The sequence below is a fragment of the Clarias gariepinus genome, chromosome 25 (genome assembly GCF_024256425.1).
Source record: "Clarias gariepinus isolate MV-2021 ecotype Netherlands chromosome 25, CGAR_prim_01v2, whole genome shotgun sequence".
NCBI lineage: Eukaryota > Metazoa > Chordata > Actinopteri > Siluriformes > Clariidae > Clarias > Clarias gariepinus.
The window spans coordinates 16,184,070-16,211,593 of record NC_071124.1 but is presented as its reverse complement, the minus strand read 5'-3'; the positions used below and the strand labels follow the sequence as shown (position 1 = coordinate 16,211,593).

Here is a 27,524-nt window from a genome sequence, read left to right as displayed (position 1 = left end):
GAAAAAAAGAGTGATATATCAAATAATTGCCTTTTTTAAATTGTGTTTTCAAAAAAGAACCATAATGCATAATTTCTTTGTTTTATCTAAGAAAAATGGCAAACAATAGTTACCAAAACAGGTTTTGTAGATGATTATTTTTTAAAAAGTTGATTTATAAATTAGTAAAAAAAGTACTACAATATTTCTCATTACCAGTCTCATAAGTATTATGTATACATTTTAACAATGTGTAAATTAATTTTACGAAACCTGTGTTACATTTGTTCTACAAAACAACCACAAGCTATTGACTTAAGGAGAAGAGAAAAAATAACTTGCCTTTGGTTATGCACGCTCTTTCCAGCAATAAAGCTGGCCCTTCCTGTGCCACGTACAGTGAACGTGAGGCATGCTATGCCGACATTCTCTACGCCATGATCGACTCTTACTCTAAATAGAATTAATCAACCTTAATCATGATCATGCAGAATAAATATAGTAATACATGTTACAAAAACATTTATCATTAGGTTTTGCTGAAGAAATCAGGTCATACAGGTTGGGAATGAGGTGAGTAAATATTTGTTTTAGTTATTTTTTAATACCTCAATGGAAATCCATATTCTTCAATGGACTGCTGGTAGAAAGCCAAGGCTGTAGATGATAGATTGTTATTTGCTGCACCTAGGTACATTATCTGTGGAATATATAAATAGGATATAAATAAGTGGCAAAAAGTTTGGTCAAGCTGACTTTGCGTTGACTTATGTTTTAAAAGATATTGTTACCTTTCGGGAAAACACATCAATGGCACCAAAGATGACTATATTGTACCTAGATATACAATTGACAACTCTCAGACAACTCTCTTGAAGAACTTAGCATTTCCTTTTAGACAACAAAATACTATACAGTATTGAGGAGTTTGTGTCAGACAGACAGATACATACACATACTCACTGGATCAGTTGTGGTTTGTATTAACAAGGACAAGTGCTTTCGGTCCAGGAACTGAGTATTTGCGCCGTACAACACACCCCAGCCTGTTCAAACGGGAAAGAATGCCCATGGTGTCAACACGATGCATTGATGCCCTAACTCTCTACCATTGAACACGATGTCCTCTGGCTTGCAAGCCTCCCATAACAAGCAGATAGCCAGCATGTGGCATGTTTTCTTTTATTTCAGCAACAAGGTTGTCATGTTCGGAGTCTGATAAAGTGCTATATAGACCTCTAACAGTGACATTTAAATCTGACATCCGTCTGTATACGGTTTGCCTAGACACTCCAAGAAGACTGGCAATACATGACACAGGAAGGCCTTGATGGAGCAGATGCAGTCGATAATCTTGCAACACATCAAAACATGGACGTCCAGCTGCTCCATAAGTAACTCAAATAAACACTGTTGTGACATTTTTTGATTTTTCCTCTGTTGCTAATCTGTACAGCTCTGTGAGACCATCCACAATAGACCCAGGAAGAGCAATCTGATCAGAAAATGCACTAAACAGCACCATCTCTTGTGTGCATATGAACTGTAAGTAGTTTAAGTCCAGAGGCTGTCGACTGAGATTATGCTAAAGCAACTGAAACCGCTCCATCATTGTGCGAAGCACCTGGGAGATGTGATCAATGGAAAAAGATAAGTTGTTAGAATAATTAATACATATTAAAATCTGCTTAAAAAAAAATCTGAAATGCTGATCTAATGATTAGGCTAGCCCTTTTGGAATTACATTTGGAAACAGTTGACTTTGTTATAATTATTTTAATGTAAAACAACAATAAATGAATATGAAGAACAAAAACAAATGTAGGAAATGTTTCTTAACTCACCCATGACATTGCTATAAAGTCACTTAAGGGTATATTTGTTCACGAGAAGCCATATTAGAACCTTTAAGAAATATTTACACCACATATGTAAGTTAATTTAAAGCATGTTCAACTTATATATTTATTTTGCAAAAACATATTCAGATTTTTTTTTTAAGTCTTTTTAAATCTAAAGTCTTTAGATTCTCTAAATTCTAAAGCCAAGTACAAAGTTATAAGGGGGAAAAAAGGCTTTAAATAAACATTAAACATACTGAATTACAGACAGAATTCAATGACAAACCTGCTTGTAAAAAGTTTCATAAATTTTGTGCATGCTGTCTAATACAATGATTCTTGCATCTTAATGTAACTACACCTCGCGCTGCAACAGCTGTCTACAATGTAGTAATGTACTACAGACAGATGTTTTAGATGATTACTAATTATAAAAGATTTTGATGCATCATGTCGCACATGTCCGTTATGGATATAAAAAGCCAAACATGATGGCAGTTCTTTTAGCCTTCAATAGTTATTTAAAATGCAACTGTGGTTTGATACAGTATAACTGTTATCCCCTACAGGGCTCTATCCTAAAGATAGTGGATTGTTAATACGTCTGGCTGCCTGGATATATAATCAAGGGCGTAGATTTGCTCTGGACATTGGTCCCATGGCCCCTGCCCCACCCATCAACCCCAACTCCGTCCACGGAATGCATATTTTTTAAATATGCTGCAAAATGCGAAATCACTTTACATTTATACTAGCAGTACTTCGATTAATATTAATCCACTTGAAATGCAATTCATTAAGTTAAATTAAGGATTAGTGTAATGTTAAAGGAATGTTTAATAACTGACAAAAGATAGTTTAATAAAGACTATTCTTTATTGAGCCATAGTGCAAATGAAACATCTCAAACATCAATATATATATATATATATATATATATATATATATAAAAGTAGATTACATCTAAACATGAACTACTGTTAGGTACCACATAACAGTTCAATGCCTATTGCTCCTATATGAAGGAGCCAAAAACATGCCTTCGCCTCTCGTTAACAGAAATAAACTGCTGGCATATTTGTTTGACATCAATATTGTCCAGACTGTTCTGGTGGACATGGCATACAGCAGCATTGTTCAATCTCATTTGTGTCATTGTTAATTTGAGCCAGAAAAAGATCTGAAAAAGAACTTCAAATGCAGCCACAATTCTAACACTGTAAACTGAAAAAGTTGCTTTAGTATTTTTACAATATAACTGTATAAAAACAGTGGAACAAATAAATCTAGGAATATTATTTCTTTTTAAATAACCATTTTTTTTGTGGTATCGGCAGCATTTCCGATACTAATATCGGAATCGGACCACCCTACTTTTAGAGTCTCCCTGTTAAGTTCTGGATACTAATAAAAAATATCATCCACCTCTCCTGTGAGAAGAATCTCTTTCAGCCTATTCAAGACACCTAGATCTGGTTGGTTAAACCTCTCCTGAAACTGGACATCAAGACAATCCAACAATTTGTAAAACTCTGCTCTGTAATACTCTTCAGGTGACTTGTGAGTGTGCTATTTTAAAGAATGCTGAAAACCTGTAACCAATGATTTACATAGTATTTGTATTACATAGTATTTAGGATTTTTCCTGCTTCGGAAGTCAATGTTCAACAGTTTTCATTTTTTTTACAATATCTTATTTTGTATTCAACAAAACAAAGAAAATCATAAAAGTTTGGAACAACTTCAGGAGTAAATAGTGAGTAAATTTTTTTTGGGGGGTGAACAATGCCTTTAATAGGCCTCACCTTTGACCCTTACTCTTTCCCTCTGACTGCACTAGTACCTGACAGGATTGCCACCTGATGAAATAGCGTGACAAAAAAGTGAGACATGTAAGTTCAAAACCTTTGCCAAAAACACTAACGAATCACTTACATCCATAGCCTACAGATCTGGCCTTTAAAAACGCACGTTTTCGGAAAAGGGATCCCACGACTTGCCGCGGTTGCGCGCGGCAAGCTGTGAAAATGCCCTTCAATACCTGTAGGGGGCAGTCGTGTTTCAGTCTAAAGTATTGTGTGTCTACTGAAGCCGAAAAATTTTATGTCTCTTAGGCGCCCATTGACGGCAAGCGACAGAGCTCATAAAAGTGTCAAGCTCAAACTGATATGTATTTATTCATCATTTTCATTCAGAATTATTATTATTAGTAGTAGTAGTAATTTTCCGAATTTATTATTATTATTGTAACGCACCCGCGCGTGTGCAAAAGGACTACAAAGATGTATGACGTTAGCCTATAACAGTATTGTTTTTATGCGCTTAAAATGCAGACGGGTATTATGCACTCAATATGCTGGTGCTATTCGCTAAAATGCCATAGATATAGCCATTACATTATCAACTTATGCTTCAGTACTAAATGCATGTTTGCAATTGAGAATTTTTTTTTGCTTAAGCAATGAAACACATTAGCACTTACCTCACAGTTGCTGTAATTTAATGATTATCATAAGCAAAAAGTGTAAAACAAAGGATTCACATTTATTACATTTTCACCCAGAGCGGGATTCGAACCAGGGTCTGGACGATTTTATAGGATATACGGATATTATACGGATATTATTTAAGCAACGCCACACCACGTGGAAAGCGGCAAAAATGCTTCAATTTCATTGGCTGTCACTGAGTGTCAGCTATTCACGACTGGCCCTCGCGGAACACAGAATCCCCGGGCTTCGACTGCGCTTTCTCCATTCGTTATTACAGGGGCGGACTGGGACCAAAAAGTGGCCCTGGACTTCCTGGCCCACAGCAGCCCACACCATAATACATTGGCTCATTAATGTAGAGATACATTTTTAACACCAGTTACTAGTATAAAAATATAACACAATACAGAAATCAATGCTATTTGAAGTATCACTGAACATATATTGGGTCAAAGAAACAAACAAAAAAAAGAACATCAAGACAAACAACATATAAATCTATAAAGACAATATTTTTTATTTTATTCTTTATGGTAGTCAATATTAACACGAAATAATGCTGAGAAACATTATTTCAATTAATATTGACCACCATCATAATAACTAGCACAAGTTAATGCTGCTACTAATTTTATTCTGTTTGATTGCCATTCTTTTTAATTGGCTCTGGTAGATCAGGGGAGACGTGTTGGTCATCATCAGCATGTATTATGATGTGGGATGTGGTGCGCTGCTGGATCCAGCCTCACTGTCCCTGACCTGTTATAGGCAGAATCTGTTCATTTGAAGCATTTCACAGCATTTACCTCTAAAGCTTTTTCTTATTTTCGCGTAACCTTTTCTTCTTCCTCCTTTTCGTTCATGGAAATTATTATTAATTTGCTCAGAAAATTCGCTGCATCGAGAAAGGATCAATATCTAAAAATTGCCCACGTGTGTGGACAAAGAATACAAAAGTGTATAATCTTTAATAAAGTTAATCTATTACAATGTTGTTTCCAATGCTGAAGCAAACATGATTTAGTTTTAGTCTATTCATTGAATACAACGCGACAGCGCGCTCCGAGGTGAAGCGCACCCACAGTTACTGTAATCCCCCATCTCACCTTTACAACAGGTGTGAAGTCATCAAACCGGTTTCGCTGCTGGGGGAATTCACAGAATTGTTTTTTTTTAAAACAAATTAACTAAACCGAGCAGACTTCAGACCAGGGGGTTTGGTTGGTTAGAAGTGGCGCTGACGGGGGCGGGAGGGAGTCTCGCCCGCGGAGCAATTCAGTGTAGAACCGCCACTGCCTATTTTCCACCACATCACGTACTTCCCTGATCTCGGACTAAACTCCGCGCTTTGCTTTTATAATGTGGAGCAAGCCCGAGATCATATTAACGTAGAATTTATCATTCAAAGTTATTCATATCAGTGTATAGTAAGTGTGATTTGAAAAGTGCTATAACTCCACCTGCTACAGTTTCAGCCCAGTGGAACAATCTGACTACACGTGAAGTGCCATGAAAATTATATTTGCCCCTTCCTATTTTTTTTCTTTGCATATTTGTCACACTTGTATAGGTGGAATTTTACCTAAACACTTTAGGTGAGAACGTATAGGTTAATATGTATAGGTGAGAACAGTTGATTCACACTTGGGGAGAGTGAATAATTTGCATTTGAATGTTGTCTGGCATTGTAAGCACACGCAGTGACACTAAAAGAACAATAGGATTAATAGGAATAGGAGGCACTAAAGAGGAGGATTTTAATTTAGACTATAAAAAAATTAACTTGCGTCTATTTTTAGGCGTGCCAGCTGCCACTTTTTAGTCTTATAATGCCCACATGACATGCTGGTACAGAGCTGGACATAGCTCATCCATGCCAATGATCCCGGGTTTGCACCCTGCGCTATAAAATACGAGTACGACGGCCATCCGCGGACAGCAGCTCCTGCCTCCGTCCGCCTGCGCTGGCTCTTCTTTGAAGTCCCTGGGGCGCGTTCCATTTGCCTCGTTTACATGCCGCACTTCCGCGTTGTGTGCGCGCGTCTCACTCACACCGCGTAGTAAAATCCACTGTAAACCAACAAACCCCGAGTATTTTATAGCGCGGATTGGAAGCCCGGGAATATTAGCAAGGAGAGCTCTTCTTCACTATTCGTGCTTAATTCCGCAGCCCCGCTTTTTCGCATATCTGAAGGAGAGGCCGCCTAACTAGTGAGCGAGGAGCGATATTAATTTGGGTGCACGCCGTGACAGGCTGAAAAAAAACTATTGTCCTCAAAAATGTAACAGATGAGGACTCTGATTAATGTGCAAAAACTATATAATAAAACTATATAAGACTACATGCCTTTATAAGACTCAACTTTTATTTAAGCGCACTCACAATAACGAAAAAACGTGATTTTATAAATGTTTGGAAGCAAATAAGGTGCGCTGTTCTGTATTGTTTTTGGTGAACTTGAGCGCGTCAGAAAATGAACGCAAACGTTTTTTTAAATGGTCAGAGTCGGTCTGCTTGCTGTTTTATCGACGCGTTCATAATCATTAGTCTACTTCTGCCGGTGCGCTCTGGAAAACTCCATGCATGTGGCTGAGCGCTGATTAAAACTATGTAGTAAATTAAAGAGGAGATTCACGATGCCGAATTAAATTCTTGAGCCCTAACCTCAATTAAATTAAATTAACAAATACTATAAGTAAAAAAAAAACAATAGCCCACGTTTAGAAACCGTTTATAAATTCTTTTCGACATGAGTTGGCCCGGTGTTATGCGCAGAGCGCCGGGAGATTTCCTGAAGCTCCGAAATCACTGGGGCATTTTTTCTAAATAGATGCTTTAATAACTAATGGAGGTTTTGAGCTGTATATACACGCAGTTTTGAGGGGTTTAAAACGAATTAGTCCGAGCAGACCTACATGAAAGGTGAGAAGTGAGTAACTGCGCGCGCTGTCGCGGTGTATATACTGTACAACACACGTTTATCAAGCTTTTGATAGAAACGCTGCCTTTTGTAAAGTGAAAGTACTTTACAAAAGACAAACTGCTTTATTTTAGTCATGAATTCACAATCACATCACATTCCAGCTATTATTTTCAGCCGTGGTTAAATAATGTATGAAATAATTATTAAATGCTGGACACAAACAGCGAATATGATGATTATTATAAAAAGCCCGAAAAAGTTTGTGGTCATAAGATAATATTTACTTAATAATATAATATATATAGTTCATTCATGTCTTCTGATGATGTCGACACATTTTTTACGTTTTAAATAAGATATGTTGGCATATTCACGAATCAGGACATTCGCATAGTTAAGACTATCAGATAGCCTACTATCAGGAAATTAAATTAATTTCAACACCATGTAAACCGAGACATTGCCATGTCTTTCACTGTTTTGTCCCTGTTAAAACATTACAAAAAATATATAAGAAACTTATTAAGAATTTTAAAGCACAAATTTGGGCATCTCATTTCATCATTATGAAAATAATATGAAGCACATATACACGCATTTATCATGAAAGATCTGTTGTAAAGCAAAATAAAATTCATGTTTGCTTCAGCATTGGGAAAATATTGTTTTAGAATAAGTAATTATACACAATTCTTCGTTGTACAGTACTTGGTCCGGCATTTAAATAAAGTCCTTCCATGCGCCATCTGGCGGATATTCAGTGAAGCACAACACATTTATTTAAATTCCCGAATGTTGCTTACGGCAAGTCGCGGCGCGCCGCGTGCTAAATTGAGGCATCCCGCGGGAAAACACGCGCAGTCTTAATGACCACATCTGTATCACTCCTCATAACGCTAAATATTAGTATAAATCAACATGTATAATACACACACATACACACACATATTATATGTTATATATAATCAACATTCAGATTCACCTCCTGTCACTGCCTCTTCACCTGAACTACAACATGGCTGATCTGCTTCAGTCCCCTAATAAAAAAAAAAAAAAAAACATTGAGGGATTTCTTATGAGCATTTTCAGAGAATGCCTCAGCCTATTATTGGTAACAATGTTAAGTCTCAGGACAACTAGGTATAGTAATATTATCAAGTCATTGTTCAACATCACCTGTGACCCCTTCTCTCCAACGCTGTCTGATATACAACACAGTTGTTTAGGTTCTGTCACCTGACAAAACAGGATAAACAAATGCCATTTAAACAGCAATCATTTTATTTAACTTTTTCTGAGTATTAGTGTGCAAATCTCGAATCAAATCATTAATGTGTGCCAAGTCAGTGAACGCATTTTAAAAATTATTTGTGCAAATTGGATTGTCTATTGGTGAACTGTCAACAAAATTCTAGCCATGGCAATATTAGTATGTAGCATACCAATTTATTTCACAGGACTGATTTCAGGGAAATAGTCGTCATTAGATTAGGAGAACTGACAAGGATCATACTTATACTTTTACATTTAGATGTTTAAACTGCTGTTAGTTTTAAGTCTGTATTCACAGACTATAGCCTGCCCTGCTATAATGAATGTGCGTCAAAGTGGTAAAAAAACAAAACAAAAAAACACTAGCATTAACGTTAACTGTTGTCGTTACTTTGATGGATTCACTAGCGAACTTAAAGTGACTTACACTTTTCTTTGAAAAAAAAAGCGCCTTATATGTTTTTTTTTCTGCCGCCATCCTTACATGTACTGTATGTCACCCAACACACCTTCTTGCACGGAAAAAAAAATCCACTGCATTTGGCGCTGCGATCTGAACGCAGCCATAGCCTCTCACATGATAGCAGGGAAAGGCACAGCCAATTAAAATGTTCATATGTGTTTTGGGGGAGAGAAAACTCAAGGACAGAACGTGATTCATCCCTTTTTGCGCGTCTAGGTTAATGTTGACAGCACGATTTTTTAAAAAGAGGATTAAATTATTGGTGGGGACATTTCAATGGTCGGAGGACATTGGTGGGGACACATCCCCTCCGTCCACCCTAAATCTACGCCCCTGGTTGATGGGCAATAGGCTGGAGAAATATCTGTTGATGGACCATAGACTACGTAGTGCATCCCAAACATTTACACCCGAGACATTAGCAAACACCATCCACTGGACATGCTTTACATAACAGTGTTATAAGCTAACCAAAACGGAGCCAAATATATTAGCAACCATAATCTAAAGCTATTCAATAAATGATTCGCTGTGGCGACCCCTGAAAGGGAACAGCCGAAAGACAAATAAGAATCTAAAGCTATTCAAAACGATATGAAATACATTAGAACATTAACTAATATCTGTAAGCTTCATAAGGCATTAGCTTAGCAACCGGGAAATAACACGTTTGCTAAATAAGGCAGCATGTTAGCAGTGTTATCTACATACTACACTAAACTATGTAAATGGCATTGAAAGCAAATGTGTCACATAAGCTGACAAAAGCTAGATGAAGTCAGGAAAATATTAACTAATATTAGTTTAATATTATAAGAATGAGACTCATATAGGACTTCATAACTTACCTATTATCATAGCAGCTTGCTTGAATGCCCTCTGCTGGTCTGTGTGTGTGTTTTTTTAAGGCGGTGTCCGGGGGCGTGGCCTTGTATGTAGATTACCCAGACTGTTTTCCGTGTGAATGGCGTGTGGGCGTGTCTTGCCTCGAGTCATTGACAGATAAAGAAGTGCGACAGAAATTCTGTGCCTCTCCTTGGTTTCACATAGATTACATAAACTGAAAATATTTATTTATTTAAATTGCTTTATTTAAAAGTAGACGCTTTAAGCTTTCTATAGATATTGTGGCGTAGGCGGGGTTTCGGCTGGCGACCATCATGCCTTGCGGGAGGGGTTGCTGTGTATTCCCCCTGTTGTGGAAAGGTGTTTGGGTTAGTGGCTTCGGCCATGTTATGTGTGTGTGAGATATGTTAAATGCTCTTTGGTTCATGCTAAGGTTGAATTAAATGTCGGTTCTTGAAGTGAATGTATTGCTCATGCTGCCGCAAGCTCACTTATATTTCAAAGTTTCTTTGGGTGGTAATACACTACAATATATTTTTCATGTCTGTGTGTGCAGTATTCGTGGAGTTTTAGTTTATTTTAGTGACGTGTTTCAAAAAGATTTTCGCAGAGATTGAGAGGGCTGAAAGCGCACCCTATTTATTTTCTTTATTTTACAAAAGCACAATGATTTGTGGATATTGTGAGTATACATAAATAAAAGTGGACCCTTGTACTACACTTATGTGTACGATCAAACGTGACGAGGCATTTTAAGTTCAGTTCACGTTTACCAAAAAAAAAGCAAGTGTACCCGCCGGCGGGTCCGCCGAGTCCTAATGCTACCGAAGTCTTGCCCTCTGTATATTTTTTACGCATGCACGATGACGTCACAGTCTGTCGCCTGCTCAGTCCTCAGTCAAAGTTTGGACAGTGTGTTCTCTCAGGATCTTCATCTGAGCATTAGACATGAGGTGAGCAGGTTTTCTCATTTCTATTTTATAATAAATATCATAATAAGGAACTGATAATATTATGGATTGTTCTCTGTGCTCGTCTAGTACACAAGATAAAATCCAGGAGGATTTCCTTCTCCCTGATCTGAATAAAGGTAAGAGTTTATAAACATGTTCATGACTCTGGTGTTAATAAGCCTGTGTGTGATGTGTGCCTCTGATTAACTCTGTGCTTGTTATAGCTGGACCAAAGGTTTATCTCCAAATGATCACAGATGTTGTTGATAAACACAAAGGGTCACAGATTAAACTAAAAAAGTTGGAGAACTACAGTTTCAAGGTGGGATTTTTGGCAGAAACATCATACAGAGATACTCCTGAGATGTTAGATGAGTGGAAGCAGTACTATCTCCCAGACCATATGTTCATGGAGGTGATTGGTGTTCTTAAGGAGTTCTACTGTGAGTCCTCCCATAATGAACTGATGCTGATGGTGTTTGAGGATGAGAGTTTTTTACACATATAATTATCGAAATAATCATTAATAAAAATAAAAGGTAAAATATTATAGATTTCCATGTTTTAAAATAAAGGTTCTTTTTAATTCTTCTTCTTTGTCTTTCTACTGTTCCCTATCAGGGGTCGCCACAGCGAATCATCTGCCTCCATCTAACCCTATCCTCTGCATCCTCTTCTTTCACACCAACTAACTTCATGTTTTCTTTCACTGCATCCATAAATATCCTCTTTGGTCCTCCTATAGACCTCCCGAATAGCAGTTCCAACCTCAGTATCCTTCTACCGATATATTTACCATCTCTCCTCTGAACATGTCCAAACCACCTCAGTCTGGCCTCTCTGACTTAATCTCCAAAACATCTAACATGGGTTGTCCCTCTGATAACCTCATTTTTGATCCTATCCATCCTTGTCACTCCCAGGGAGAACCTCAACATCTTCAGCTCTGCTACCTCCAACTCTGCCTCCTGTCTTTTCTTCAGTGCCACTGTCTCTAAGCCGTAGAGCATCGCTGGTCTCACCACTGTCCTATACACCTTTCCTTTCATTCTCGCTGATACTCTTTTATCGCACAACACACCTGAAACATGTTCACTAAATCACCAGCGCTTCAATTCGCAAACCCGATCTTCTCACACAGCCGCTCACTTTGCCCTCCCCACACCGCACACACTCTGCATCACTTATCTCCTAACCCCTGTCAATCCACGCCACTGCCCACCACAGACAGCACCCCACGTACTGGTTCGCTGCTTAACCTTCCTCTTGTTAGCTTTCTGTTACTATCTCTTATGTTAACGGATTGGTTTTGACCCGTGTCTTTAATTAGCCATATTACCCTCAAAACAATTATCATCCAATTTGTTACGCTTCCTTGTCCATTAAAATAGTGTTTTAATATTTTTGCTGTGACCTCATAAGCTTTTACTTTAACAGCATACCTCTTGTTTTCAATTTTAAAAAAAATATTAAATGAACCTCAAGAGAATAATTTAAATAAATAAAAGGTTGTTATGTTACCTGACTATTACTGAGGGGTTGTAGAACACATATCTTAAATAAATTTGTTATATATTTTTTTTATTATAATATATTAATCACTATAGTAACATGTATGGTGTTACGGATCAAATTTGACCCATATATATTTATTTCAAAGAAAAAGGTAAAAAAGGTATTTTAAAAAATAACTAATATAAATGGAAAGTTAAACAAGTAAATCTCAAAATGTGGATTTGCAAGGTCAAACAAACAACAAACAATCAAGCAAATCAAACCAATGGAAATGAGGCACCAGTTCCAAAAAACGTCTTTGTGTGCAAGAACATGCATGTGCATTTAGATGCATGTGTGGCAAAAAGTAACACTTTTAGTGTGTTCTTTGCAAATATATTTTTGCAGTAGAAGCAGAGTATGTTTGTCTTTCTGTCTTTATTGCTAGGCAGACCTGACACCTCTTTCTTTAAGAATCAGGTGGCCTCAGTGGGGTTTTGGCTGTGTAGGTTGATGTTGAGGCAGTGCTGGCCGAAGAGGATGCTGGCACTGATGCTCCTTATGTTGCTGATGTGTTGTGGAAGGAGTGCTATGTGAGCTCTACAGCTGTCTGAACAAGGCTCCAGCGGCTTGGTCTAGGGACACCCGTTCCCTTTGTTTAATGTGTGCCTTGACAAGGAAACTTCCTAACTCCTTAAGAAACATTCTCCGCTTGCTTTTTCTGGTTGTGTTCCACCTTAGGTGAATGTAGGTCCACAACACAAATACATTGTATGCGGACACATCTAGAATGTTATAAAACACAGCCATTGCCCATCTCCTAGTCATTCTCTGGCAATTGTAGGTGGCAGTCAGCTTGTCCAGGTTGTCCACTCCGCCTTTGTTTTTATTATAGTCCAAGATAATTATGGGTTTTTTGTCACTTGCTGCGTCTTTGTGAAAAGTGGACATAATTATCACACTTCGGTGGTTTTTTGGACAATATAAAACAACCGTGGTGGTGTCTGTAAAAGCACATTTTAAAGAAAGTGGAGCCCTGAACTTCACCTGCAAAATTGCGTCAGGCAGCTCAGGTTTATTTGGCTCAGGTATAACACAAGAGGAAGGTTAAACTTCTCCTTCTTATCCTATCCTTCACATTGTTCATTAAAATCACTAAAACTAAGCTCAGTTTGTTGTCTGCTTTTGGGTCCTCCAAGCCTGCCCTACACGAGCACCCCATGACACATACAGGCTTGTGTTGAAATTAGCCTTTAGTATGCTTTCTGGAGACAATGCAACATGTTAAAGTTAACAATAAAGTGTTTTGCATTATTATTATTATTATTATTATTATTATTATTATTATTCAAAAGAGATCCAGAAATTGCTTTTCGGGCTATTTCTGAACATTGTTTGTTTAATTTTACAGAACCATACAAAAAAGAAAGATAAATAGATAAAAATAAGATAAATAAATAAATAATTAAGATAAATAAGAAATATCAAGGGCATATGAAGAAAGGATCACATAAAAAAATACAACTTTTTTTCAAAACAACAAAAATTTCATGCCTGTATATGTCTGTTTTAATTCATCAGTTGTAGCTAATTAAATTATGGCTTTTAAGTTACAGTTTGTCTGTGGGCAACAGATTACATATATATTTTTTAAATATAATCAGGTTTATTTTTTCAAGTTCTTAGAAACAGATCTTTGTATACTTCAGGTGGTGCATCCAAAACCAAAGACAACCAAAATCTGGACAAACTGTGATTTAGATAGCTGTGACATCGGACCACTGTTTTGGTTGCATTCAGTTCTTATTACTTTTCTTATTTCTTTATAGCTTTATTTGCTTATAGATACATTATCTACCTGTTTACACTGTAATTAGTTCATCTTATTGTTTTGGTTGTAGCTATATTTTATTATTGTTAGCCATCTTACATAACCTGCTTACTCTTTAAAGCATGTGTTAGTGACGTGTTTGTGTGAGTCACTGCTTTCCACTTCAACTAAACTTTTGAACTTAAGTTCAAAAGTTTAGTTGAAGTGGAAAGCAGTGACTCACACAAACACGTCACTAACACATGCTTTAAAGAGTAAGCAGCAGTGATATTATCAGGTTAGTTTTATGACTCTGTGTTAACTCATTTGGTAATTTTTTAAAAACTTTATTCTGATCAACTTATACAATGGCTGCATTAGTGTAGAATTCTGACTAAATACATGAAGCAAATATCATACACTAGACCCGGCAAAAGCCTAGTGGTCTAACACTTTTTACTGTATACTAACCATTTTTATAGTATACATTCATAGCATCTCAGGCATACACACCATGGGTAGAGATAAATAAGAAAGGATTTAGACTGACATTTTTAAATCATAACATGGTGTAATTTTATTGTAATTATATTGTATTCATTTATATACATATATTCAACATCCTATTTGATTGGAGTTAGATACTCCTTAAGACTTTTACACACTTGTTTAGCAATAAAGACCAATAGATTTAGAAAGACAAGCACCCTCAGTGATAAAGAGGAAGTGTGTGCTGTTTAGTATACAATACGTGACTAGAGTCAGCGCCTGTAAGTGTCAAACCACAAAACTATAACCCACCCACTCCAACATTCAGACAATAATGTTTTCTTTTGAGAAATGGAAGGGTACTTGCGCCTGTTACCCCTGTCTACCCACATCCATTTGCATTTCGTTTCAATTTTGAGCCTGATCGGGGTTTCACAACTGTTCTGAAGTTCTAAGCTGTAAGAAAAGGAAAGCCATCTGTGCACAACGGTAAGTCAACTTTTTAAAATACAGTACATAAATAGATAAAAATGCTTTGGAAAAAAAAAACTGTAAAGTTTTTTTTCACTTCCTAGTTTTATACAAAAAAGGGTATCGTCATGGGCGAAGCCTGTAGACACACAGGACTCAATAAGATACGAACGCATGTGAAAGTAAACTGCTAGATCATGCTGGAGTCCAGTCTAATCTGGTTATTTGGCTTATTTTAACCAACCATGATTCATGATTCAGTTATGTCAGTTTTTGGTCATTTTCCCTGATCATCTACACAATATACTGCTGTCTAATAAGACTAAGCAATTTGTTTAGTAATATGTGCCAAGAATGTACGGAGTGCCTGCCATACACAAGTCATTAGTGAGTGTTAACAGTGACAGTCAGGGTGAACGTGTTCATAATGTGTGTTTATTTCTAATTCCTTCACCTGACATCAGTGCAGCAAATGAATCAGGCAATGGCAATGATCATAAAAAAGGATGGTATGCCCAGTGTAGTGCTGTATATCATCATGACATATTGGTACACATTTACTACCATGACAGAAGTTAATGATGTTGTTTTACTTTTTAGTTTATGCTATGGGTCTGCTAAGTATACTTTGCAATATATTCTATTCAGTGCTTATAAGTGCTAATCATTAACTAATGAGCTATGTAAACATGCTGAAGCATTAAACTTTAATTTAAAATAAGGTTATAACCCTTATATGGCTATGAAGGGGTCTTACAGACCCTGGACCAGTTTTGCTCATATATCATTTTTTTTTTTTGGCAAGTATTATTGTCACTTAGGCTTATCACAATGGTTTCTATGGAAGTGGTTTGTAACAGGAAACATAAATGAGAAATTAAGCAATAGTCGCTTTGGTTGCAAGGTGTAGGAAATAGTTTTGTAATGTTTTTTGATCAATGCAATTTTGTCATGGATCTGTTCAGGACTGCAGGTACCTATAACCAAAAGGACATTTTAATAGCATTTATTACTCTGCCAACATTATTTGTTAAAATTATTTGCTTTTCAAAAGTCTTAGGCACATGCAAAGAACTGCATGAATGTCTTAAAGATTAAAAAACTACTATAAAAAGGGTATCGTCATGGGCGAAGCAGTAAACGGTAATTAATGAAACTAAGTGAATTGTTGATGTGACGATCCTTTCCTTTAAATTTAGTATCCTGTACAATTTGTGTGGTTTTATAAGAAAGTTTAGTTTTACTAAACATCTTGCATAACCAGCCTCAGTCCTTTTGAGGATGTTGTCACACCGCTTCTTTCTTTGCATGAATGCAAAACCGAGAAGCTTTTTTTTCTTCTCATTTGAGAAGTGGTCTTTATATAATATGCTGCTTTCTTTTCTGGCCTACAGCTGTTTTCTTGCCAGATTTTTTTTTCTTCTTTGCACAGTTGAGTATTTTTTAGCAAAAATGTACAGTAGTGTGGCCAAAAGAAATCCACTCGTTAGTGAGACTAATCAGTTACAGAAAAGAAAGAAAGGAATGTCATGGGTCCAGAGTGATGGGTGCGTCAGGGTAAGAAAGGAAATTCATGCACCTAACATGAGTAGTGCCCTGAATGAACTGAATGATCAGGTTATCCCTTAATCTCTTAAGATTAAAATGTCCTCATATGAGCACATGCACATTTTCTCCCAAGACATTTATTAAATTTATATTCATCAGGTGCTAATGAAGAGTAACAATGGGAAATTAAAACGTACAGTACAGTAGAGTCAGGGTTTTAAAAGGAAAACTTTTTACTTTCCATATGGCACAGCCATATTCCACGGTTCAAATTCAGCAAGAGTGGTTCTGGGAGCATGATTATTAATTTTCATGCCTGAATTGGCCACTTGACTGCACAACTTAATTAAAACTAAAAGTGGCTAAATACATTTTTTAGAGTATGCACCTGTTCTCTTTAGCTGGGCAGAACTGTCTCTATCAATCAATCTTATGTAATTATTGTACATTTTCTTGTAATACAGTCACTTTCTTGTAATACTTTTACATTTTACTTAATATAAAAAAAAGTATGTATTTAATATCTAAAGTAAAATTCACATTTACCATTACAGAGTTAAAAAAATATATGTATTTAATCCTAAAAGACTGTAACTCAATGAGAAGACGTATTGTGAGGTTTTTAATTATTCAGTCCCATGACCCAGTCAAAATCAAGAAGTTTGTGATAATTAAACATTATCGCTTATTCAGCAACAGCAGGGTCTGAGTTTGGCTATCCAAATGTTTCCACGCCAATTTTTGCACCAATTATTTGCAAAACATTTACTCCCTGCAGACTATTTCTACCTGTCCTTCCCTCCAATGTTACACTTGCTGCTTATGGTATAGAAGGGGATGGGGAGGGGCTTAAAAGTTGGTACGAACAACAAGTTAATGAGGAGAAAATGGGCATGCCTTGGTGTGAAAAGCTGCTGAATATTATCTTAGAAAGTCACTATAATGTATTTTGATGTAAATAATAATGTGGGGAAAAAACACCAAACAGTGCAGATATATTTCTTAGCTCTTTAAAACTGACCCAGTTTCCAACGATACTTAATACATTTATCTTGGTCACTTGGTGGCAATGATGTTTACTAAGCTGACAGGTTATAGACTGTTTTCATTCGTTCTCTCATCTCTGGTTCCTTTGTTTTAGGCAATGGCACTTAACTGCAGTGTGGGGCCGAATGCGTCTGATGTGGCCCATGTAACATTCCAGCGCGTGGCCTACACACCTGTGTTCATTTTAGGCCTCGTCCTGAATGCCTCAGCATTGTGGTGCTTCACGCGCATCCCCCAGTGGACGGACACTCACATCTACATGCTTAACCTCCTGCTAGCAGACCTCTTACTGACCCTTTTCCTCCCCGTCCGCATATACGAGGCCTACTGCCCCATGTTCCCAGGGATGTTTTGTACATTTCTGATCTGTGTGCATTACTGCAATATGTATGTTAGCATTTTCACAATCACAGCCATCAGCATCCATCGTTACGTGGCCGTCATGTTCCCTATGCAAAACCAAACCTCAAGGGCCTCAGAGGCCAGGAGAAAGAAGATAGCAAGCGGGACATGTGCTTTTATTTGGCTTGCAGTAATAACAATCTGCACAATTTTTTCAAGAAATATGCTTCCAGACCAGCTGCTGACATGCTATTCGCGCAAACATTCTGAAAAGATGACCTTAGCATTCTTATTGGTTTTGGAGATTCTTGGGTATCTTCTGCCGATAGTCATCATCACAACCTGTTCAACGCAAGCAATCAGGACAATTCTAAAGTCATTAAAGAAAATCCATCAGCACTCAGAGGATGAAATTGTCGACAGCAGAAAAAGTGTTGTCGCCATAATCACAGCAAACATGATTGTATTCATGGTGTGCTTTACCCCGATCCATCTTGGTTATGTGTTCAGATACATTTTTGGTGATACTTTTTATGTTTTTTATGATGTCGCTGAGTGTTTAGCAACAACAAACTGCTGCCTAGATTCTGTGGGATATTACTTTTTGTTGAAAAAAATTTTCAGAGACAAAAGATAGTATAGGGGCCTAGTTTAATAATAATTATTATATATATATTTTGGTCTTTCGGCTGCTCCTGGCAAGGGGTCGCCACAGCAGACACGTTGTCCGCACATACAAGCTTGCACAGATTTTACGCCGGATGCCCTTCCTGACGCAACCCTCCTATTTTACCTGGGCTTGGGACCGGCACTGTAACCAGTGGCTGGGGTTTGGGCACTTTGATGATTATAATAATAATAATATTAAATAGTTAAATATAGTTGCAAGCAACGATGAGTAGGCCCAAGCACCATCACTACCTGGGTGCACCACACAACTTACACCTTCACACAATGTGACGTAATAGGGCTGATGTCACATGCGTGTGTGTTTGTGGGTGTGCGCGTGTGAGAGTGAGAGATGTGAGTGTGTGAGTGTTAACATTTGTAATGGGTGTGTAGAATAGAGGGAATTATATGTAAAGACTTCCAAAAAGCTGGTGTGTGTGTGTGTGTGTGTGTGTATACGTGTGAGTGTGTTTATGCGTGTGTGTGTGTCTGCGTGTGAGAGAGATGTGAGTGTGTGTGATATGTGTGTGTGTGTGTGTGTGTGTGTGTGTGAGAGAGAGAGAGAGAGAGAGAGAGAGAAATGTGTGTGTGTTTTATGTGTGTGTGTTAACATTTCTGATGTGTACATGTGTAGAATAGTCATACAGCTAAATCTGGTGTGAGGACCACGCAACTCTCAGGTATCCTAATGGCAGCAGATTTCAACCTGTCTTACAATATTTATGAGTCTTTGAGCATGTTTAAATAAATAAATTAAAAGAAAAAAAAATTCCCTTAAATCTGGCATTAGTGCACAGAACAGGCTTGTAAAAGCTGACAAGCTAAACAAAGTTAATTGATCAAGAAAGCCACTCATTAAGATCAGATCCATTGTGATACGACTAGTTTGATTAATATATATCATATCAATCTAAATAGTTTATACTGTATATGGACTGTAGCCTACCAGGAGACTGGGTACACCCTGGACAGGGTGCCAATCCATCGCAGGGCACACACATTCACACACTTATTCACACACTACAGCCAATTTGGGAACACCAATTAGCCTTTTAAAGATTATCTGCAGGTCTTTGGACTGTGGGAGGAAACAAGGCCCAGTCCTACAGTTTCAGGTTTTCCCAATTACAAGCACAGACAATCCTGTCACTTGGAGGAAATCATCGTCACCTTACAATTTCTATCCTGAGCTCAAGTTGCTGTCAGTAGAATTCCTCCACATGTCCTCCTAATGATTGTGTGAGATTTCTCTGGCTTTTTACCATGTGAATGATGGAGGTAATGTGAATGCCATCCGGCATGCCATCCAGGGAATATATGGGGTGAAGGTAAATCAGTAGTTAAGGCATTGGACTACTGATCGGAAGGTCCCAGGTTCAAACTGCAGCACCACCAAATTGCCGTTGTTGAGCTTAACCTTTAATTTCTCAGATAAATAAAGAGATAAACATAAGTTGCTGTCAAGTGCTGTAAATGTAAATGAGTACAGTATACCAGGTTCTCACTTTCGCTTCCTGCAATAAATGCTAAAAATCACTGCAACCCTGAACTGGGTAATGTACAGTAGTTACTGAAGAAGAAGAATTAAAGGTCATGAAAATTACCTACTTATAAAATATACTGTAACAATAACGATATAGACCGGTATAAGAGGCGGGGCACAGGTATAAAATAAGGTTTAGATTTGAAACACTGTGAAATCCAAACTTACAGTTGAACCACATTAGTCTTGTGTTACACTTCCCATTACTGTAATTGTTCCCTATGTGCATGAACTGAACCATTTTTTAGATTAAATGGCATACTACTGTATCTGGGGAAGTATCACTAGATCCTAAAATTGGCCTGAAGTTAAAACACTACAGAAATACCTTTTCCAGTCTCGAAACATCTTTCTTTTCCTATTACACTCATAACAAAGAGGTCCGTAAGTGGCTGAATAAGCTTAACAAGCACTCGAAGTGAAAAATACTCCCTGATGAGTCAGCCTACCTCATGTCAGGGTTACACGCTGCTCAATTACGAGTCATGATTTTACCATGGAGACTTTAATTAATTAAAATTCGGCACTGTTTCTCGTGGCATCTTACTGCTAATAAATTGTCTTTCATTTAGTAAAAGTGTCATTTTAAGGTGTGGGGATAATCCCGACCGCCTGAGCGGTGAAGTTGTTTGTGTAAGTCAGGTGATGTAATTCTCTGCCATTCTCTGTTATGAAACAGGGAGGCGATTACAATAAGTAGGTTAGTGGAGCAGCAGTGTGAATTCCTCCTCCTCTCTCTTTTTTCCGGTCACAAACCCTGATTGGATGAAACAGGTTCCTTTCACTGACTAGACTTGAAATGTAACACCCAAATCAGCCTTCAGGAACAGTTTAGAGCGAAAACTATTGAGAGGTGAAATAAATGAGAAATGATCAGTATGAGCATGTTAGTCAGCATAATAATAAGTTAGCCTAGTTATTGCAAGTTAGTTATTTCCAGAAATTATCTAACATTTAACTGTAATGTAACTTTTTTTTATTTAAAAAATAATTAACAAAATGCAATTCTTCAATTTCTTCTTCTTCTTCTTCCAAATTCACTTGATGCAATTAAGCTCCATTTACAGCATGTATATCCTATCACTTTTAATAAGTAAATTTAAGTTATCTTGAACCTAGTAAAAGGTTTATCAAAAGTTTTTTATTAAAATATTATAATAAATCAAATATTAGCCAAAATTTTAACACTGCTTAATTATATACAGTGGCTTGCAAAAGTATTCAGCCCCCTTGAACTTTTCTACATTTTGTCACATTACAGCCACAAACATGAATCAATTTTATTGGAATTCCACGTAAAAAAACAATACAAAGTGGTATACACGTGAGAAGTGGAACGAAAATCCTACATGATTCCAAACATTTTTTTACAAATAAATAACTGAAAAGTGGGGTGTGCGTAATTATTCAGCCCCAATAATATAGAAATGAAACTTGGATATATTTTAGAGTAGTCAACGTGCAGCTTGTATAACAGTATATTCAATTCAATTTTATTTGTATAGCGCTTTTAACGATTTACATCATCATAAAGCAGCTTAACACAATCAAAAAAATTAAGTTTGTATAAAATGTGAATGTGTATGAATAAAAATTATATGATTGTCCCTGGTGAGCAAGCCTACGACGACGGCGACAGTGGCAAGGAAAAACTCCCTGAGATGGTGATAGAAAGACACCTTGAGAGGAACCAGACTCAACAGGGAACCCATCCTCATCTGGGTGAAAACAGATAGCAGGGATTGATGTGCATAATAATATGCGAGACTGAAAGTTCAGTATAAGAGAAGATGTGTAAGATTAAAGTCCAGTTTGTTCCTGGAGGCTCAGGTAGACTGTGAGAAATTCCAGTCCTGAACTACTGATTGTATAGATTACTGTAACTCAACATACAGCCATTACTGTCAAAATAGCTGCCAACAAAAGTACATCTGGACATCTTTAAAAGTCACATGTCCTATTTATCATGTTCATGTCAGTGGCCAAGTACTGTATGTTTCCAGACCTGAACCCTATTGAGCACCTGTGGGGCATCCTCAAGCAGAAGGTGGGGAAATGCCATGTGTCTAATATCCCGCAGCTCCGTGATATCATTATGGAGAAGTGGAAGAGGATCCCAGCCACAACATGTGCAGCTCTGGTGAATTACAGTGCATTCTGTTGAGGATTTTGACCGTACTATGGTGCTCACACAAAATATTGACTGTGTCCACTAATATTGGATACAGTTTTGAAATGTTCACTTAGGGTGTACTCATTTTCATTGCCAGATATTTAGAAATTTTAATTCTGCACTTTGAGTTATAGTGACTACTCTAAAGTATATCCAATTTTAATTTCTATAGTATTGTCCCTTTAGAACATATAATAAAGTGATTGCTGAAATGTGAGGGGTGTGCTCACTTTTGTATAATACAATATATGGTGCACTTGAGCTGCACAAATCTTTAACTCTTTTTTAAATATAGTATATATTACATTCCTTATTTTTAGAAATACCTGGTCTTACTTCATCAACATTTATGTGTTACTTTCTCATGTCCCTTTATCTTTCATACAGCAATATAAGCCCCTCTTAGTTTTAAGTAATTGTACGTATATGCTTTTCCCTTCTTGGAATCTGAAAGCTCCTGTTGTTGTATGGACTAAGCTGATCCTCTATTTTAATTCACTTAAAGCTGTATGTAGGCTTAAGTATCGCTAATTCTCGGCAGAGACGACACTTGTAAAACATCTGACACTTCAGTAAACAGTTAGACACACCGAATTGTTGTTGTGCACATGTTGTGTCTCTAGGGCATTGAGGGAATTCATCTATACCATTTCATAGCCATGAAGCATGAAATCATTCACCAAGGGAGCTCATAAGCGAACAAGCCAAGTGCATAAAACACCACAGTACTAATGAGGGTATAATTTTTTGCCTGTTGTATCCTCGGTTGTTTTTATATTATATACACCATGTTCATTTCTGTCTTGGTCATACAGTATGTTCTCTAGTGCTTATGTAACCGGCCATTCCAGTTAAACTTTACTTTGCGTTGTGGGAATCAGACACGGGACACAGGTGGCGGTTCACTGGAAGCATTTAATTTCTTCTCTCTCTCTGACACATAAAGGAACAAACAGCCTGAGTGAGAATTGCCCTTGTTTTCTCTTCCATAAAGTTCCATCAGGAAAAGGGCAGAATTACAGCATGAATAATTCAATATATGTAAATAAATGTAAAAATTAAATATCAAGAAAGATGGAAAACATACCTGACACAAAGGAACAAACAGCCTGAGTGAGAATTGCCCTTGTTTTCTATAAAATAAAACGTGATGTACATCGTGTGCTTGACTTCCACATGTTTAAGCCAAAATTAGGGGAAAAGGGAAGAGGAGGGGACAAAACAGGAAATTGTGCTGGCTTTGGGTGACATCACAGGATTTAAAGGAGAAAGGGCTCACCTCGATCAGGCACTTACATCAGGTATATGAAATGAACAATTTTGTGTAAATTCTAACAACAGGTTTATTTTTACAGCACTGCTTTAACTAAGAGCTACAACGTGACCTTCTAACCCTAGGTCTTTTATAACCGCCTGCAGATTCCAATCCTGTATTACTATTATTTATGCTGGAATAATACAGCCATTTATGCTCTGCTTCAAGGCCACACCCAATGAAACATACATTCGTTCAACTGCTGAACTATACGTTATTATATTTCGCTGGTCATAAGACCCCTCTGTATACAAAGAAAGATAGATATAAAAATCAGCAATGACATGTTTTTATAGAGAAGTTATGATTTTCTAGAGAAGAGTAATACAAGTCATATCATACAGAAACCAAATTAACTATTGTAACTGATTACTAGGTTTAAAATTCACACTCATACAGTATTGCTGCCACATGATGAGTTTCTTTTATTCAATTATAGTACAAGCAATGTAATAATAAATATTTGACTACAAGGCTAGTTATTTTCCCAGCAGGAATTAGACTTGTAACTCCGAAAAGTCAAAGAAAAGTTTTCCAGATTTCCAGTGAGGTCTTAGTCCAGCATACAGTATGGTGTCGTGTCATCATGGCCACTCACACCATCACCCCGTAAATTAAATACCACTACTTAAAATTACTTAAACTACTTAAATCAACTCACAAACTTGTTAGTTCTATAACATTTACTGTACCATACAGCACACTGCTTTGAGAAATTAATTACATCATAAGACAATGATTACTGTAGTTAGCTACCTGGGTTGTTGTTGTTGTTATTGAAACCAGGTGCTTCGGTTTCCTCCCACAGTCCAAAGACATGCAGATTAGGCTAAGTATTCCCAAATTGCCCGAAGTATATATATGTGTGTGTGCCCTGTGATAGATTTGCACCCTTTCCAATGAGTACGCTGTCTCATGACCAAAGTCTCCTAAGATACTGTAGTCACCAGGCCCCTGCAATCTTGTACAGGATAAACGGTATAAAAGATGAATGAAAGGAATTTCTTAGCTTTTTATGTTCAAGCGAGGAAGAATACAGCAAGACGGAATGAGTTTGGTTAAAATGGGTGATTTCATGGCTTACACCTCGCTCACAGCAGACAGCTCTTAAAATCATAAATTACTACCTTGACTTGCATCTTGCTTGTCACCAGTGCTATTTTCTTATACTGCTACTATACTGTATCTCCCTGCAACTGCAACAAACAATGAAAAAAGAAACCTGTATTAATGCTGAATTATAATAGTTCAGTTAATCGAGTAATAGGGTTTAAACTGGATTGGATTTTTAACATTATCAACATGAAAATGTTACTAAATTATTTTATTATTATTAATATTATTATTATTATTATTATTATTATTGTTATTATCATCATCATCACCACTAGGAGCACCGCTAGACTTTATGGGCACCTTAAAGACCAATATACTAGGCCCCCAACTATGACCATGCCAACACTTTTTAACTGCTACTGTATATAAGGCATATTTGTGGGTCCCACAACCAGTCACTCAGGGGCCCCTAAAATCATCCTTAACATCATCTAGCCAACATCTATCCAGGTTAAAGAACATCACTACTGGAGGAGGTAAGCATATAATTAAAAACGTCTACATTTAAAAGACACCTTTATGAATGTACCATAAATACAGATGGTTTATCTCAAGATGCAAAGCATACCACATGGTATGGTGAAGTGAATGGATATAGCTGTATATTGCTGGCATTTCACTGGTATTTATTTATGACCTGATTGCTGATAGAGATATCAGAGTTAATTTTGTGTATAGAGCTCTGGGGGTGTATAGATTCAAATGCTGCAAAACTGATAGGAACCAAAGGTGGAAAAATAATGTTTTTAAAGGGATGAGTTATTAACCTGACCTTTACAGGACTGAACATGCATTTCTCTTACTGATGACAAAACTGAAAGTAGACAGAACCAGAAACAAGCAGCAACTGAAGGTGACAACAATAAAGGCCTGATGAATCAGCTCAAGGGAGGAAACTCAATATTTTATGATGTCAATGGGTTATAAAAAATCTGGGCAAGCATTGTGTTTAAAGTTTTTTCACTAAAGTATTAAAAATAACCCTAATAATTTTTAATTATAATAATAATAAATAAATAATAAATAATAAATAATTTTATGTTAGTTTCTTTAGTTACTTTTAAGCCTGTGAAAATTGAGGCATTTTGTAAAAAAAAAAAAAAAATAGTATAATTCCAAAATGGTTATTGTATTTTTGTTGTTAAACCTGTGAAATTAAACCTGAAATCTCCATCTCAATCCCATCCTAATTACTTTTTTATTTTTTATTTTTTACATTCATTGTGGTGGTAAATAGTCTTTAGTCACCATCCAAATACTCATGGACTACCACAACCAATACGAGGCAAAAGGTACAGTCAGTCTTATTGTGAGTAAAATACAGTATATGCCGAAGGATTCTGACCTATTTTCATTTGAATAAAGTGAGGAAAGATGCTTCTTTTTATATCTTTTATTCAAACTGTAGAAACAAAACATGACTCTTTTACATGTGGACAAGAATCTCTAGTTTTAAGCTGGTTGTTACTGAATGTTTTATAATTACAGTTCTAGTGTGCTTCATGTACAGTATATGATTTTGCAATGTGTCACATTGTAGTTATTGCCTGAATGAAAGGCTCTTAATGTGATTGCTCTCTCTCTCTCTCTCTCTCTCTCTCTCTCTGGCTGTTTCGTAGAAATCCAGATATCCACAGGGATTACGTCTGAATCACACTCCTGCCTGGTGGTGTAATCCTCCTCCCCTCTCTAATAATCCCTTTCATTTTTCCTTTTTTGATAGCTCTCTAAGATGAGCTCACTTGGGCATAGTAATCTGATGTGACCACAAAGGACCACACAACCAGGTTAGTGTGTCAGGAGAGCATGAAAAACATGCCTCCTCCTCCAGACTCTTCCTTATCACAGCTAATTTTTACATTCCTCTTGTTCTGATACAAAGTATTAGGAATAACCAGTAGCATTTCTGCCAGATTAAATAATTTGGGCTAGTATATGGAATGATTTGCCAGTACTACTGGCTGGGTTTAGTAGTATACTAGCCATTTTCAAGTGGGGTGGCTAGTTTAAAACCAACAACTTTATTCAAAATGTTCCCTATCTGACATACTTTCTCAAATTTTTCCATGTATATGCCATCATGGTGCATACAACGCACAACATGATGCAAAGAAGGAAGGGGTATATACTGTGTGTCCAGGAGACAAGGCTAGAGGTGGTGGAACAAGGAAGTCCAAGAAGCTAAGAAGAAGTGGGCCACTAAGAGGACTGAAGAGAGTAGGCAGGAGTACAGGGAGATGCAGGCTAAGGCTAAGGTAGAGGTGACAAAGGTCAAACAAAGATCATATGAGGACTTGTATGCTACGTAGGAAAGTATGGAGAGGGAGTTGGATCTGTACAGGTTGGCAAGGCAGAAAGATAAAAACGGAAAGGATGTGCGACAGGTTGGAGTGATTTAAGGTAGGGATGGTAATGTACTGACAGGTGCCAAGAGGGTGATGGGAAGATGGAAGGAGTACTTCGAAGAGTTAATGAATAAGAAAAAATGAAAGAGAATGAAGAGATGACTGTTGACTGTTGGAGCAGGACGTAGCAAAAATTAGTAAGAGCGAGGTGAGACGGGCGTTAAAGAGGATAAAGAGTAGAAAGGCGATTGGTCCTGATGACATACCTGTGAAAGGATGGACGTGCTTAGGGAAGATGGCAGTAGAGTTTCTGATTAGTCTGTTTAACAAGATCTTGGAGAGTGAGAGGATCCCAGTGGAATAGAGGAGAAGTGTATTGGTGTAGATCCAGA

The 27,524-nt window shown here is 37.1% G+C and overlaps 2 protein-coding genes and 1 long non-coding RNA gene across 3 annotated transcripts in view; 2 read left to right on the top strand and 1 right to left on the bottom strand.

Moving 5' to 3' along the window:
- Positions 1-320: 320 nt before the first annotated feature.
- On the bottom strand, positions 321-8,473 carry LOC128513337 (uncharacterized). Its single transcript, XR_008356370.1, has 7 exons — positions 8,413-8,473; positions 8,219-8,273; positions 1,824-1,884; positions 943-1,025; positions 771-816; positions 588-679; positions 321-432 (listed from the first exon to the last, which is right to left on the bottom strand). It is a non-coding gene; the product is annotated as an uncharacterized LOC128513337 (long non-coding RNA).
- A 6,003-nt stretch (positions 8,474-14,476) lies between these two features.
- Positions 14,477-27,524, top strand: part of LOC128512754 (G-protein coupled receptor 55-like) — a 77,763-nt gene continuing 64,715 nt past the window's right edge. Inside the window, exon 1 of the mRNA XM_053486157.1 lies at positions 14,477-15,052. The gene's annotated coding sequence lies outside the window, so the exon portion shown is untranslated. The remainder of the gene's footprint in view (positions 15,053-27,524) is intronic.
- LOC128512755 (G-protein coupled receptor 55-like) lies at positions 17,727-19,204 on the top strand. The gene has a single exon (XM_053486159.1). The coding sequence runs from the start codon at positions 17,727-17,729 to the stop codon at positions 18,606-18,608; it is 882 nt and encodes a 293-aa protein (XP_053342134.1). The 3' UTR covers positions 18,609-19,204.